Source organism: Lepidochelys kempii, chromosome 13 (genome assembly GCF_965140285.1).
Source record: "Lepidochelys kempii isolate rLepKem1 chromosome 13, rLepKem1.hap1, whole genome shotgun sequence".
Lineage (NCBI taxonomy): Eukaryota > Metazoa > Chordata > Testudines > Cheloniidae > Lepidochelys > Lepidochelys kempii.
This window is the reverse complement of record NC_136392.1, coordinates 30,755,330-30,770,941: the sequence shown is the minus strand read 5'-3', so window position 1 is coordinate 30,770,941 and position 15,612 is coordinate 30,755,330. Positions and strand designations below refer to the sequence as shown.

The window sequence follows — 15,612 nt, the reverse complement described above, 5'->3', positions numbered from 1 at the left end:
GGGGCCCTTAACTCTTAAGTCAGTGAGGGAGAGGGTGCTGGATGTCTCTACAGGCAGACAAAGGTCAAAAGGATGGCAGGGGGAACTGCCAATTCTCTCACAATGGTAAGTTTCCCCCAGTATAATCCACCCATCCTCTCACACCCCACTGCAACCCAACTGTGCTTCCCAAACATGATTTCCCCCCCGCCTTCCCCGAGACCTTCCAGGGTGCAATCCACACCAGTGAGGTGCTGTGTAACCACCTGCCCTGCAACCTGGGGTGCTTTACAGTGTTTATTAATAAGATGTTTATTTAAGCTTTGCTGTTGTAGTTCTCCCCCAAATTGCTCACAAACAGCCTGCCAACATGTAATTCACTCCCCGAATGTCTGTGTGCAGCCACAGCCCTGGTCCAGAACCTCTGATCTCTGCAGCCTGTCAGAAAACACCAGCCACACCCTGGCTCTCATCAGCCTTGGTCACTATTTGCCCAACGCACTCCCAGTCCCGAATTTTCCCCCAAAACATGTATGCTGCGCCATCCAGCTCTCTCCTGGACATCCCAGATACATGAGGTCCATTGTCACTCTAAGGGTACAACACCTGTCTTCTTAAATAGAGTTACCCAAACAGTTTAACTTATAAACACACTGGATTTGATTAAACAAAAAAACAAGTTTATTAACAAAAGAAAATATGATTTTAAATGCATTCAAGTGTGGACATTACAGTTAGAAATGGTTACAAAAAACCAACAAATCCTTTCTGATGCTAAAACTTAACAAATTAGGCTTGATTTAAGGCAAAGTTCTTACCCATATGCGCCTGTCAGCATTACTGACCAGCCTTATTGGTCAGGACCTCTCCCACAAAGTCCAACAGTTGATTTTTTTTGTCTTCTTAGAGGCAAGGGGGGGGGTCTTTTGGGGTGTTTGCCCCTCACCTTTATAGCTCATTTCCCTATTTGAAATGCAAGCTCTTGAGAAAAGAAAAGGAGGACTTGTGGCACCTTAGAGACTAAAAAATTTGTTTGAGCATAAGCTTTCATGGGATGAAGTGAGCTGTAGCTCACAAAAGCTTATGCTCAAATAAATATGTTTGTCTCTAAGGTGCCGCAAGTTCTCCTTTTCTTTTTGCGGATACAGACGAACACGGCTGCTACTCTGAAAGCTCTTGAGAGTTATTTCTACGTAAAAGTTCTTTCCAGCTGAGGGCCAGCTGGCATGAAATCTCCTGGTGAAGAGTCCCAGGCTATTTTTTCCACATTCCTGTTTGCCAAAATGCACATCTTCTTTGTCCCCTGCCTTTCCCCTTTCATTGTCCGAGGACTCTGTTTACTGTTTATATGTAAACTTGACGTAAACACACATCCCTTTGTTTAAGGCCCGTTTTGCCTAATTGTTGCTTCATGAGTTTAAACATACCTCACCAACACCACCTTACATAAAATTCATAACTTTTACATACAATGATGCCACACACATTTCACCATGATATTATTGACAAGTGAATTACGAGTTTTCCCATTATACCTTACAAGGCATACTTTGTGCAAAGTATATTACAGAAGTGTGTACTGGGTGAATACAGGGTGCATTCAGTCACACCCTCTCAAACCTCTTTTAATCCACAGTAAAATGGATCACTCTCCTACAGGCTTTGGGCTCCCTCCTCAACAAGGCCTAATCATACTGTGCTCTCAGACCTGCTGCTAACTTGAGTGGGGAGATATTGGACCAAGCACTAGAACCTAAGTCTCTTCCATGGCAATGCAACTTCTCAACCTGTGCAACAAGACCAACTGTCAATAGGGCTCTTACAGCACAGAATTTTATGAGAATGTTTAATATGGTTCCAAAAGCAGCTAAATTAACAACCACAATATTTTTGAATAACTCATTCTGCCTTACATTAATATCAGGTAAATGTAGGCACAGAGCCAAATGAAGCTGCAAATCAGGAAAAAATTGTCACAACCAACTCCTCTCCTCACTCACCCCTAGACAAAACGTCACTGATTTAAGGAATATCTTGTTTTCATCTCCCAAAAACAATTACGTTTAGGCAGACTTTGCATACTCCTGATGTGCTGAATTCCTTCCTATCTATATCAGAGGCTCTCAGCACGATATTTTAAAGCCATTTGATTTTTTTTTTTAAATTTGCAGCTGACTTTAAATGAAGTCAGAGTGATCAAGAAAAAAAAAAAAACATCCACAAAAAACATCAATACATCAGTGACTAAGGTTTATCTATGCCGTAGTTTTCCCCAGCACCACGAAGGCTTCCATAACAATCATGGATGATTTCAATGAATAAATCACATACATCTGTAAACCAGATTGAGACCACAGCCTTAAAATATACTTTTTAAAAATGGGAATATAAAGAGCTTTACTAAAAACATGACATGAAAACCACTTAGGGGTGAGTAGCGGGAGGAGCTAAAAACGTAATTCAGGCAGAACCTACCCTTTCGTGTTTCTAGCCCTTCTGTTTGCAAAGAAAACCTTAGGAATGAGACAGCAAGGCTGTGCTAAATTTGCAGGCAGACAGTGCCAATGCTTACTCCTCAGCAGCAGGAGAGTGAAACCTGACAATTGTATTACTGCTCAGTGTTCTGTCATGTCAATTTCATTCTGCTACCTGGGAAAACCTTGAGTAGCAACAGATGCAAGCGCTGGAGCACACCCCAAAATAACAGAAGATGGGGAAGGTGTAGTAAAAATCAGCCCTGCCTAAACAATCAGGTCTGGCTAACGGAGAAGACATCTGGCTTCTCTCCTTTTCAGCAAGGAGTGGTGAACAGAGGCTTTTCACAACATGAAGCTCAGGATCAGGCATAACATCCTGGTAGGAACTGGAGCACCCTCCCAATACAAGCAGCCAGGGATGAGACTAGACTTCTCAGACATTTGGGCCCTGGACCTCACTTCTCGACTGTCTTCCCCCTTCCCTTCCCTTCCCTCCCCCAATCAGTCCCAGGCTGGCAGATTTCTGGCAGCCCGGGGTTAAATATCACTCCTTCAAAGAGGAATTAGCAGTTTCCAGCACTGCATTGCTTCTCTGGTTTAGGGAGCTAGAAAAATGGGAAATTTCAGGTTTCAGAGTAACAGCCGTGTTAGTCTGTATTCGCAAAAAGAAAAGGAGAACTTGTGGCACCTTAGAGACTAACCAATTTATTTGAGCATGCTCAAATAAATTGGTTAGTCTCTAAGGTGCCACAAGTTCTCCTTTTCTTTTTAAAAATGGGAAAGAATCCTTTCTGCAAATAGCCAGTTACTTAACACAAGTGATGTGCAGAAGCCAACATTTACAGCATCAGGTTACCAAATTTACACGCTATTCCCCTATAAGAGTGGGGTTAAGATTTTTATCTGAGCCCATTATTTACAACTCAGGCAGGGATAAAGGAACCCTGTTACAACTTACTCCATTTCTAATGGAGATTTTCTGCTCACTTTTGAAAGTCCCAGGAATCAGTGTTGATGGAGATGAAGTCCTGAGAACTGGAATACTAGAAGTTTGAAACCTTATATCTTTTGGGAGCTTGAGTTAATGGGAGTGGGGTGGGGGGAGGGAAGGGGAACTGCCAAAAAGTCAACCCGCACCATTAAACAATCCAAAGAGCTGAACAAGAGGTTGAAGAAATTCACCAGAAGCCTGCATTACAATCCATTTGCCTGAGCACTAGATAACTTTTGTTAAGGTATGAGAGGGTACGTCTATAGTTAAAATACTAAGGAGTTGCAGCAGCAGCACCACTGTAGCGTTAAAGGCTTTGTTTACACGAGCACTTTTGTTGGTCAGGGGTGTGAAAAAACACCCCCCCCATCCCCCAGACATAAGCTTCACAGACAAAAGCGCCAGTGTGGACAACGCGATGTCAGAGGGGGACGCTGTCCCACCGCCACTGCCGGGGGGCAGTTTGATTATGCCAGCAGGAGCGCTCACTCCCATCAGCCTACAGCGGCTACACAGGAGACCTTAGGGCGGCGCAGCCTCAGTGTAGACGCTCTGCCAAAGGAAGCGGCTCTCCCGTCAGCAGAGCACTCCAGCTCCGCGGGCGGTGAAGAATTTTCCCGTGGACCTAACGCGGTCTGGGCGGTCTATGGCCTCCCCCCGCGCCTGCGACACGACGATACCAGCGCAAGCCCCCAGCGCAGACTGGTCCTGAAACGACAGAGGGCGCGGAGAGCTACCCGCATCCCCGCCACTTGCTCGGCTGCCCCCGGCCTGGCTGCTCCAGGGGGCCGCCGGGGCGCCCCGGGGCAGTTCCCCAGTCGCGGCTCCCTTTCCCCTGAGTCGCGTCCCGCCCTTCGGCTTCGCGCCGCCCGGGGAAGGGACCGTCCCTCGCCCGGTGCCCGGTGCCCACCCCAGCGCGCTGCCCGCCGCCCCGAGCACAGCGGGCGGGCAGAGCCCAGCGCCCTGCCCGGGCTCAGGGGACCAGGGCCCGCAGGAGCCCCCGCCCCGCCCCGCCCGTAGGTGGGAAGGGGGCGCTCTGCGCCGGGCCCCGCCGGAGAGCCCCGCCCGGCTCTTACCGGGCTCGCAGGGAGAGCGGCAGCTCCGGCGCTGGCACCAGCATGTGAGAGTCCGGAGCGCGCCTGCGCACTGCGCAGCAAAGAGCCCGGGGCTCCTGCACAGGCGCAGAGCTGCGGCAGGTCTCAGAACTACAAACAAGATGGCGGCGGCGCTGAGGGGAAAGGGAAGCGGGGGGCGGGGCTGCGTGGGCAGCAGCTCTTCTTCCCTCGACGGCCCCGCGGCTGGTTCGCGCCAGGCCTGCCCCGTCCCAGAGCAGGGCCGGGCTGGGGTTACGGCCTAGCAGGGCCAGTCCCACTGCGGGGCCTGGGCTGGGTGTGAGACCCCTCCCCCTCGCCCAGCTCGCCACGCGCTGGCAGGAAGCACTCCGTGGCTGCGGAGCAGAGGCTGAGCCTTCGGCCCATGGTGGCCAGGTGCCACCACCCCCACCAGGCTCCGAGATCGTGGCTGCGTGTTGCCATCCCCGCCTGGCTCCTTGGCCTGGCTCGGTTATTAAGGCTTCGGTGCCTCTCTGGCTCCGCACCTGGGTGCGAACCTGGGGCAACGAGGGAAGGATGGCTAGGGGAGAGCGCTGCAGTGCGTCTCCTTGGCAACTGAGGCCACCTGGAGCACAGCACCCGTCCTCTGCACTGGCTTCCCGTACAATGGCAGCTCACGTTCAAGGTCTCGGTGCTTAACTTTACAGCACCTCCTGGAGTCCAAACAGACTGGTTAAAGCTCAGGGACAAAGAGTGTGGTCAACAGCTTCACCCCTGTGGCTCAGTGGAATGGACCTCTCAACAATACCAGTCCTTTTGTTTATTGCCTGTGACCTGTCCGTGACTTTTACTAAAAAATAACCATGACAGATAATATAATCTAATTCCATGCAGAGTCCCTTCAAAGCAAAGCAGGTAGAGGACAGCTCTTGTTCCCTCTCGCAGTGGGCTCAGTTACATATTAATGGAGCTTAACAGTAGATCTGATGGTTAAAATTGCTACAATTCTGGCAAAGTCGTTATAGTTTCCCAAACAGATTGAGGGGGGTATATTAAAAATCCTTCTCTAAACAACCTAACAGCCTTAATACCTCTATAAGGTGCTTAGACCTATTCTGAGCAAGGTTAGATGACATAGGCCATGTCTATACTGCACTGTCACTGTTAAAACTTTTGTTGCTCAGGGATGTAAAAAAAAAAAAAAAAATACACCCCGAATGACAAAAGTGATAATGACAAAAGGCACCCGTGTGGACAGCGCTTCATCAGCGGGAGACACGCTCCCAGCAACAAAGCTACCACCCCTCATTGGAGGTGGTTTTATTTTGTTGCCAGGAGAGCTTTCTCCCGGCGACAAAGAGCGGCTACACTGCGCACCTTACAACACTGCAGCTGCAGCAGCAGCACGCTGTTGTAAGGTGTGCAGTGTAGACATAGCCATTGAGCTGTAAGCACCTGCCTGCGTACACTGGAGCTCCCAACGGCACTGACTCAGGAGGAGCTTAACCAGTATTAGTCACAGTAGGAAATGTTTTAAATTCCTTTGTGTAGACAATACCATAAATCAGCCATTAGCTATAATTGATGAGGAATGTAAGTGTGCAATGCAGATTACATGGGTTTAAAATATTGGAATCCTCTCTCCCACCCAGCAATGTGAAAGCAAGGCGCACTGGGGTTTGAACACCCCAAAGAGCAAGTATATGTGTGCACACCATTTAATTAGCAGGCCAGCAAGAAGGCCATCTCTTGTCACTAGAACCCAGAACAGAGCTACTGAGCTAAATATTCCTTTATAGTAGAGAATGGGCACCCAAGGTCACAGGAAAGATGAAGGCAAAGATAGAGATTGCACCAAGGAAGATATTAGGTGAGTGGCGATACTGGGTATGAGAATGGTTTTACTCCTGATAAGAGGAAAGTGCTTCATTACATCCATGGACATTGCACTGGAACATTTCCCCGGAGAGGGTTTCCCCAAGTTGATGTTGCTTGCATTCACAGTGCCCACCATGCTCTCATGCAGGACTGGCATTAGACACTTTGGCATGGTAGGCTACTGCTGCCCAGCATTGCAGAGGGGGCAAGAAACCCACTCTGCTGGGAAGCTTTCCCAGCTGGCTGGATTGGAGCCACTCCTACCAAGTAGGCATCATAAACAGCCTACTCTATAACACCAGCCCTGGTTTCCTGTTCTTTCCTGTACCCCCTACATACACTCTGCTCCCATCTTGAAAGGGTACTTCACAGACCATTGCTGAGGGGTGTTTGGAACAGGGAGGCTTCCATTTTGGGGAGAACAGAATTGGAATTTTTCAGCTTGTTCTTGGCTGCCCTACTTCCCAGGCAATTGCCTTCCATGGCTGCCTGGCTTCCCAGGCAAACTGCTCCCCATGGTAAGGCAGCTGGCTGGGGAATTGGCTCCCTGAGCAGCTGCCTCCCCAGGGAGCTGGAGGCCAGAGGTGTTGAGAAGCCCTGGGAGGCAGTTGCCAGGGGAGTGGAGGAGCCTGGGCTGGCAACAAACCAGTAGTTTCCATCAAAAACATTGATGGAATCGACACACTCCTGCAGAATGTTTTGGTTCCATTGAATCAGCATTTTGGGGCAGAAAAGTGTCAACCAGCTCTATGCTATGGCAATTCCTTGCCATAGACATTAATAGAACCTTGCAGGGGACAGGGGTGCATGGATTTAACAGAGTAGCCATACTATCTCATGGCAACCCTTGGTCTTCCTCCTCACCTTGTCTGCTTTTGTTGCCTTACCCCATCTAACAGAGGCTCTTTGGTGGCAGCATCCAGCATGGGTGGAACCTCGCATAGGCTGGGGGAGGCTGTGCCTCACCCAGCAGCCCAGCGTGGCCCCACCCATGCTCCTCCTTGAAGCCTTGCTTTCCCTTCCCTGCTTGGTCCCAGCCTAGGCAGGCTGCTGCCTGCTCCTCTTCAGGGAAACAGCGTACTGGGGCTGGGGCTAGGGTGGCCGGGACTTGGAGTGGCTGGGGCCACCCAGTGCTAAGGGGGCCCCGGGCGGGTGGAGATGCTGGGGCTGCCTGTTCTGTACTTGGGGACCGGAGGGCCACTCACCACCCGCCCTGTGCTATGGGGCTGGGGGGGCTGCACGCCACTCACCAGCCCTGTGCTGGGGGTGGGAGGGACATGCCGCCCACCCAGTGCTCCAGGGCTGGGAGGGGAGCTATAGCAGGGGAAGGGGGGCAGGTCCTCCGGTCAGGGGAGCGCAGGACTGACTGGGGACTAACCTCCCCCAGCCAGCGGCTCACCTACTGCCCATGGGGTCCAGCCATTTGTTCTCTGATGTGCCCCACACACTTTCGGATACTGTGAATAGGACAGAACACGTTGTGCTGGTGGGCGAATGGTACTATATGTAAAAGAAAGCGTAGAGTCAAATGAAGTAAAAATCTTAAATGAACCAAACTGTACCATAGAATCTCCATGGATACTAATTCCAGGCTTGAATAATAACAGTATAGCAGTAGGGATATATTACCGACCACCTGACCAGGATGGTGACAGTGACTGAAATGTTCAGGGAGATTAGAGAGGCTATAAAAACAAAAACCTCAGTATTAACAGGGGATTTCAACTATCCTCATATTGACTGGGTACATGTCACCTCAGGACAGGATGCAGAGATAAAGTTTCTCTACACCTTAAATGGCTGCTTCTTAGAGCAGCTAGTCCTGGAATCCACAAGAGGAGAGGCAATTCTTGATTTAGTCCTAAATGGAGCACAGGCTCTAGTCCCAGAGATGACTATAGCTGAACCACTTGGTAATAGTGACCATAATGTAATTAAATTTAACAACCCCGGGGGGGGAGGGGGGCGGGGGATGTCACAACAGCCCACCATAGTATCATTTAATTTCAGAAAGGGGGACTACACAAAAAGTAATTAATTAAACAGAAATATAAAGGTGCAGTCCCAAGAGTGAAATGCTTGCAAGCTGCACGGAAACTGTTTAAAAACACCATAACAGAGGCTCAATTTAAATTTTGTGACAAAGTTCCTGGTCTACCTTGGTGGGTCTTGTGCTTATTGGCGGATTTGCTTGCCTTGGAGCTTCACAGCAGCCCTCAGCTTGGCTATTTTTCTGAATTCACAGTCCAGGTCAACTCCTCTTGTGTCCAGGAGTTGGGGAGGATTTGCGGGGAACCCAGGCCCGCCCTCTACTCCGGGTTCCAGCCCAGGGCTCTGTAGAATGCAGCTGTCTAGAGTGCCTCCTGGAACAGCTGTGTGACAGCTACAACTCCCTGGGCTACTTCCCCATGGCCTCCTCCCAACACCTTCTTTATCCTCACCATAGGACCTTCCTCCTGGTGTCTGATAATGCTTGTGCACCTCAGTCCTCCAACAGTCCACGTTCTCAGCTCCTCACATGCACACCACAAACTGAAGTGAACTTCTTTTTAAAACCCAGGTGCCCTGATTAGCCTGCCTTAATCCATTCTAGCAGCTTCTTGATTGGCTACAGGTGTTCTAATCAGCCTGTCTTAATTGTTTCCAGGAGGTTCCTGATTGTTCTGGACCCTTCCCTGTTGGGAAACGGGATGTCCCTCGCTTGCTCCTCAGCTATCTGCTTTCTATTCTTTCCTAAAGTCCCCTGGCCTGGATTTTTCTTACTTTTTGAGCCTGCCTTAGTTCCCGCCCCTCCCCCCCCCCCCCCGACCGGGCCAGACACTTTTTTGTTTTGTTTTGTTTTGTTTTTCTGCCGGGTTTTTTTGCTGCCGTTTGAGTGCTGGTCGGCTGCCAGCTCGCCGCCAACACCCCCCGCATGCCTGCTCCCGGGCGCAGCTATTTGCCTTAGCTGAAACACCCAGAGGAGGGGGGGGAAGATTGCCGACCCGCTATCCAGAGGGGGGAGTGGAAGCCCCCAGAGCCAGCCGTTTTGCTGGCAGCTCGGAATTTACTTCTTATCTCTGCAACATTCTCAGCATGCCGGAAGCCTTGATACAAAGCCAGCAGAGCTGGAGAAGAAGAAGATAGCAGACAGAAGAAATCACCCAGGGAAGCTACAAATCATCATGGAGGGGGCCGTAAGACTGAGTAATTTTTTGAATTATACTCTCGTGGGGGGGAGTTTGACTGTGGCTTAATTGCGTTTGTGGCGGCACAGGGGGTGTGGCACGGAGCTGCCCCCCGATCCATCGGTGCCCCCCCCAACATTATTACAACTGTCACGGCCCCCCCGCCATCCGTCCCTGCTGGCAACCTGCCATCTGCCTCGGATCCAGCTGTTTGCTTTGAACTTTGCCTTTCGGACTGGACATAACAGCTGACCAAACAAGACTCTTTGGACAAACGTGCGTGGGTCCACACCCCCGCCCCCCGGACTGTTTATCCCACAGCTTGCCCCTATCACCGGACCCCGATTCCTGTTTTTCCCCCCTTCCAGTCCAACCCATTTGGTACCCACCCCCGCCTGCAGCCCAGCAGGGAGGAGTGGTTAATCTGCTTCCCCCTCCCCCCTCCTCCTTCCGGTGTCTCCCCGTCTCTCCCTGCTCACAATGGTGGGGAATGAGACGGGCGAGGCCCCTCTACCAATATCAGTTGTTCCTCCCTCACTTCCCCCCCACCCAACCCCCGAGCCCCCCCCACTGTCAAAACACCTGCCACCGCCCCCGCTGGGGCACCGGCAGCAGGAGGCACTGGGGCAATTACTGCTACGTCCACCACCCCCTCAGATTCTAGGAACGCCCCCCCCAGCTAGCCAAAAAGTCCAGGGCGGGACGAAAGGAAAGGGCCCCCCTAAAACCACTAGGCCCTCCATGGCAGGGGCTGCCCCCACCGCTGTGGCCTTGTCATCGACCGTGGCGCCCCCCCCTGCTGTTCCCTCCACCAGCTCTGCGAACGTCCCTCCCCCGGCCCCCAGGACATATGCCCGGGTGGTGGCAGGCTCCCCCCTGCCTGCCGCCTCGTCATCTCGCCCACCCACTGCCTCCGCTACCACCACCAGCGGTCGGGGCCCCTTCCCCACCTTGACCAGGAGGCACGGTGTCCGTTGCCTTCTGGTGCCCGCCTCGCCCCACGTGGAGACATATGTGCAGGCATTGGCGAAGGTGGTAGGACCCACAGCTATTGTGGCGGCCTCCAAAATGTATAGGAAGGTCGTTTTTTTCTTAGCTTCGGAGGCTGCCGCCCAGGAGGCGGTGGAGAAGGGCCTGGCGGTGGGGGGGGTGTTTGTCCCCCTAGAGCCGCTAGAAGACCTGGGCGTTCGCCTCGTCCTCACCTCCATTGCTCCCTTTTTACCCAATGCTGCCCTGTTACCTGCTCTCTCCACCCTGGGGAAACTTGTCTCTGTCATCAGCCCTCTCCCGTTGGGCTGCAGGGACCCCACCCTCCATCACGTCCTTTCGTTCCACCGGCAAGTGCAGCTTCTACCGCCGGTGGCGGTGCGTGACGGAGAGGCGCTCGAGGGGTCCTTCCTAGTCCCCTACCAAGGAGCCCGCTATCGGGTCTTTTACTCCACCGGAGAGGCCCAGTGCTACCTCTGCTGCTCAGCGGGGCATGTCCGCAGAGACTGCGCTTTGGCCCAGGGGGGAGGGGCACCCGAGACCCCTGAGACCCGGCAGGACATTGGCCCAGTCGTTGCCGACGCCCCTGGCCGCCCGGCACCTGAAACCAACCCTCCTCCTACTCAATCCACCGCTGCTCCCGTCCGGGCCCAAGAAACACCTTCCCTACAACGCCCAGGCGAGCAAGGGAGTCCCACCCTTGCTATTACCAATCTGGTAGAGCCTATGGAGGAGGGTGTGGCAAAGATATTACTGGGTATAGGAGAGAGCCCGCCCCAAGGAGAACCCCCCGCCCCTCATGCTGCCTCACCGTTACCCCCCCGAACCCCTTAACCATCGCCTCCGCCCCCCAACACGACCCCTGCTAACCAACCCCCAGACGACGCTATGGAGGGCTGGACCCTAGTCCAGGGGAAGCGAGGCAAGCGGAAGGCTCGAGTTCCGCTGCACCCATCCTATGCAGAAGCCCCCCGGAAGACCAGGAAGGGAGGCACTGATATTGAACCTTCCGCTACGGCCACGAGTGAGATCCATCTGCTGGTGTCAGGTGGGGAAGACAGACTGGCATTGGAGGGCAGAATCCCCCCTCCACGAGAGACCCACCCCTCCAAGACCCCCGAGGAAGCTCCTTCTGCCTGGATACCACCCGAACCCCCTGTGAACCCCGAGGCAACCGTTGAGGCGGGCCCTAGAGGAGAGGCCCCCGGGGTAGCAGGAGTTGGCCTCTCCTCCGTGTATGCGGAGATTGAGGGCCTAGATTTGACCCCAGTCACCCAGGGAGAGGATGATCTACTGCCGGCTGGCCTTGATCTGGGTAACCTCACCCCAGTCCCCCTTTCCCCATGCTCCCTCCCCCTAATTGCCTTCCCGGGCGAGCGCCCCGCAGAAGGTGGTCCACCACCTGATGCCGTGGCCGCCAAGACCACCACGGAGCCAGCGCCTAGCGTCACTGGGAGCCCCCTCCCTTACCCCTTAACCCTCGACTCTGCTCAGGAGGCACCTTCTCTTAGTTGCTCGCCTCCTGAAGCCCAGAGCCTTACCTCTGCCCCTTCCCCCACCCCTGTCCCTGCCCAATTCACCTCCTCCTGCAATGCTATTGCCGCCCCTGGGGTTATTTCTTTCCTGCCTTCCGCAGATCCCCCTGAGGGAGCAGCCTTTGCATTTTCTAGTTGTGACCCATTAGGAGTTGCAATTTTTCCCCCACCATCCCCTTCCACCCCAAGGCGTGAAATGGATTTAATAACCCCAGCCTGTCAGACGCCCCGCCAGTGGTCCGCACCCTGCCTACCCGCCTTAGCGGACCACGAGGCTGTATTAAGAGCCCCACCAGGGAACACCCCGGAAATCGTAACCCCACCCCCCATGAGCTGCGGCATGCACTATGGAAGTTCCTAGAACACACCCGTGGCGCCCGCAATAGGGTACAGCTAGCTCTTCAGCTATGGGGGACTTTGATCAAATTCTTCAGGCCACAAGGGCCCTTATAAAGGAGGGCAGGGGGCAAGGAAAGCGTGGTGCTGCGGCCTACGAGCAGGCCCGCGGCTTCCGAAAAGATTTATTCGTCCACGGGATGGGTCACGGGTTGCTGCGCAACCCGCCGGGGGCCACGAACACCCCCACCAATAAGAACCCCCCACCCCCCCAGCCCTCCGCATGACACCTCTCATTATTGCAACCTTGAACACCAGGGGCTGTAGGATGGCTCTCCGCAGGTCCCAGGTGCTCTCTTACCTTTGGGAAGGGGGGTACTCTGTAGCTTTCCTGCAGGAGACCCATACGGACCCAACCGTCGAGGCCAGGTGGCGGCTGGAGTGGGGGGACGGGGTATACTTTAGCCACTTCACGACTTGGCAAGCTGGAGTGGCGACCCTGTTCTCCCCCACCCTACGGCCCGAGGTGCTAGGGGTCACTGAGGCCGTGCCGGGCCACCTGCTGCACCTTCGAGTCCGTATGGAGGGGCTCGTGGTCAACCTCGTTAACGTCTATGCCCTGACATTGGGCCCGGAGCGGCTGCAATTCTATCAGCGGGTGTCCGACTTCCTCGGCACCCTAGATTCGCACGAGTGCCTGGTCCTGGGAGGGGACTTTAACACCACCCTCGAGGAACGGGACCGCTCAGGGGCCGAGCCGAGCCCAGCCGCCGCGAACATTCTCTGAGGAATAGTCGAACATCACTCCCTAGTGGACGTCTGGCATGACCATCACCCAGATGACACTTCCACGTTCACCTTTGTCCAGGTGGAGGCCCATCAGTCACACCACTCTCGGTTGGACCGTATTTACTTATCCTGTTTCCATCTTTCACAGGCCCACTCCTCCACCATTCAGCCGGCCCCATTCTCCGACCATCATTTAGCCACCATAACGGTCCCCCTCCGTGCAGAGAGACCGGGGCCGGCCTATTGGCACTTTAACAACAGCCTGTTGGAGGACGAGAGCTTCGTGACATCCTTCCGGGAGTTTTGGCTGGCCTGGCGAGAGCAGCGGCGTGCCTTTCCCTCGGCGCGGTGATGGTGGGATCTCGGGAAGGTGCGCGCCAAGCTCTTCTGCCGTGACTACGCCCGGGGCACCAGCCGACGGCGAAATGCGGCGATAGAGCAGTTGGAATGGGAGGTCTTAGAGATGGAGAGGCGCCTGGCCGCCGATCCCGAGGACCCGTCCCTCTGCGGAGCGTGCCGGGAGAAGCGGGAGGAGCTCCGGGCCCTCGAGGACCACCGGGTCCGAGGTGCCTTCGTTCGGTCCCGCATCCGCCTCCTTTGGGAGATGGACCGCGGCTCCCGCTTCTTCTATGCCCTGGAGAAAACGAGGGGGGCCAAGAAACACATCACCTGCCTTCTTGTGGAAGACGGCACCCGCCTCACAGATCCGGAGGAGATGTGTGGGAGGGCCCGTGACTTCTACACAAGCCTTTTCTCCCCGGATCTGACCAATCCTGGCGCTTGCGGGGTGCTCTGGGGGGAACTCCCCACAGTCAGCGTGGGCGACCGAGACCAGCTAGAGCTGCCTCTCACCCTGGCCGAGTTCTCGGAAGCCCTCCGTCGCATGCCCACCAATAAATCTCCGGGCATGGACAGGCTGACCGTGGAGTTTTACCGCGCGTTCTGGGACATTCTCAGCCCAGACCTAGTCACCGTCTGGGCTGAGTCCTTGCAGAGCGGGGTCCTCCCTCTGTCGTGCAGGCGAGCGGTGCTCGCCTTGTTGCCAAAGAAGGGGGACCTCCGCGATTTACGAAACTGGCGTCCCGTCTCACTCCTTAGCACGGATTACAAAATCGTAGCGAAAGCAATCTCGCTGTGGCTAGGGTCCGTGATGGCGGACGTGATCCACCCAGACCAGACCTACACCGTCCTGGACCGCAGTATGCTTGATAACCTATTTCTGGTTTGGGACCTTTTGGAACTCAGGCGTAGAGATGGTCTGTCGTTCGCCCTCCTGTCCCTAGATCAGGAGAAGGCTTTCGATAGGGTGGACTATGGGTACCTCCTGAGCACTCTGCGGGCGTTTGGCTTTGGACCCCAGTTTGTGGGTTTTCTCCGGGTGCCGTACGCCTCTGCAGAGTGCCTGGTTAAGCTCAACTGGACCCTGACCGAACTGGTCAGCTTCGGGCGAGGAGTACGGCAGGGGTGCCCCCTCTCGGGCCAGCTGTATGCTCTGGCGATCGAGCCCTTCCTCTGCCTCCTCCGCAGGAGGTTGACAGTGTTGGTGCTGCGAGAGTCGGAGCTGCGGCTGGTCCTGTTGGCGTACGCTGATGACGTGCTCCTCGTGGTCCAGGACTCGGGCAACTTGGTGCGAGTGGAGGCATGCCAGGCCATCTATTCGGCAGCCTCCTCTGCCCAGGTCAACTGGGTCAAGAGCTCTGGCTTGGCTGTAGGAGACTGGTGGCAGGCGAGCTCCCTCCCACCCGCGCTTCAGACCATCCAGTGGAGTGTGGGTCCGCTGCTCTACCTTGGCGTTTACCTCTCTGCCACGCATCCCTGTCCGCTGGAGAACTGGGAAAATTTAGAGGGCGGGGTGATAGAGCGGCTCCGTAAATGGACGGGACTACTCCAATGTCTCTCCCTTCGTGGGAGAGCGCTGGTGCTTAATCAACTAGTCCTGTCCAAGCTCTGGTACCGGCTCAACACCGTGGTCCTGGCCCTAGGTTTCCTGACCAACCTCCGGACATCGATTCTGGGGTTCTTTTGGTCAGCAATGCACTGGGCCCCTGTAGGGGTTCTTCATCTACCCCTGAAGGAAGGAGGACAGGACCTGAAGTGTCTGCACACTCAGGTCTGCGTCTTCCGCCTCCAGGCCCTACAGAGGCTCCTTTATGGTGCAGGCAGTTCGGCATGGAGCATACTGGCGCACGCCATCCTGCGCCACATCCGAGGGCTCCGATATGATCGGCAGCTCTTTTATCTCTGTCTGGGAGGTCTTCCGCGAGACCTCTCCGGGCTGCCAGTCTTCTACCAGGACCTCCTCCGGACTTGGAAACGGTTTTTAATGACCAGGTCCGTGGCGGCCACTGAGGGGGCAGATCTCCTCGCGGAGCCCCTGCTACACAACCCCCAGCTCGCTCGGCGCATGGGGCTCTCCAGACC

General features: G+C 54.6%; 1 protein-coding gene across 4 annotated transcripts in view; it reads right to left on the bottom strand.

Moving 5' to 3' along the window:
• NDRG3 (NDRG family member 3) overlaps window positions 1-4,596 on the bottom strand; it is a 118,618-nt gene extending 114,022 nt beyond the window's left edge. For 2 of the 4 annotated variants that reach the window (XM_073309974.2, XM_073309975.2), the window contains exon 1: window positions 4,524-4,583. Coding sequence is in view for 1 of the 4 variants with exons in the window: in XM_073309973.2 (XP_073166074.1) it covers window positions 4,524-4,567 (44 nt within the window). In the remaining 3 variants the exon portion in view is untranslated. Of the gene's footprint in view, window positions 1-4,523 lie in introns of all 4 variants that reach the window. The other 2 variants (XM_073309973.2, XM_073309972.2) reach the window with 2 other exon arrangements.
• Between the last annotated feature and the right edge of the window lie 11,016 nt (window positions 4,597-15,612).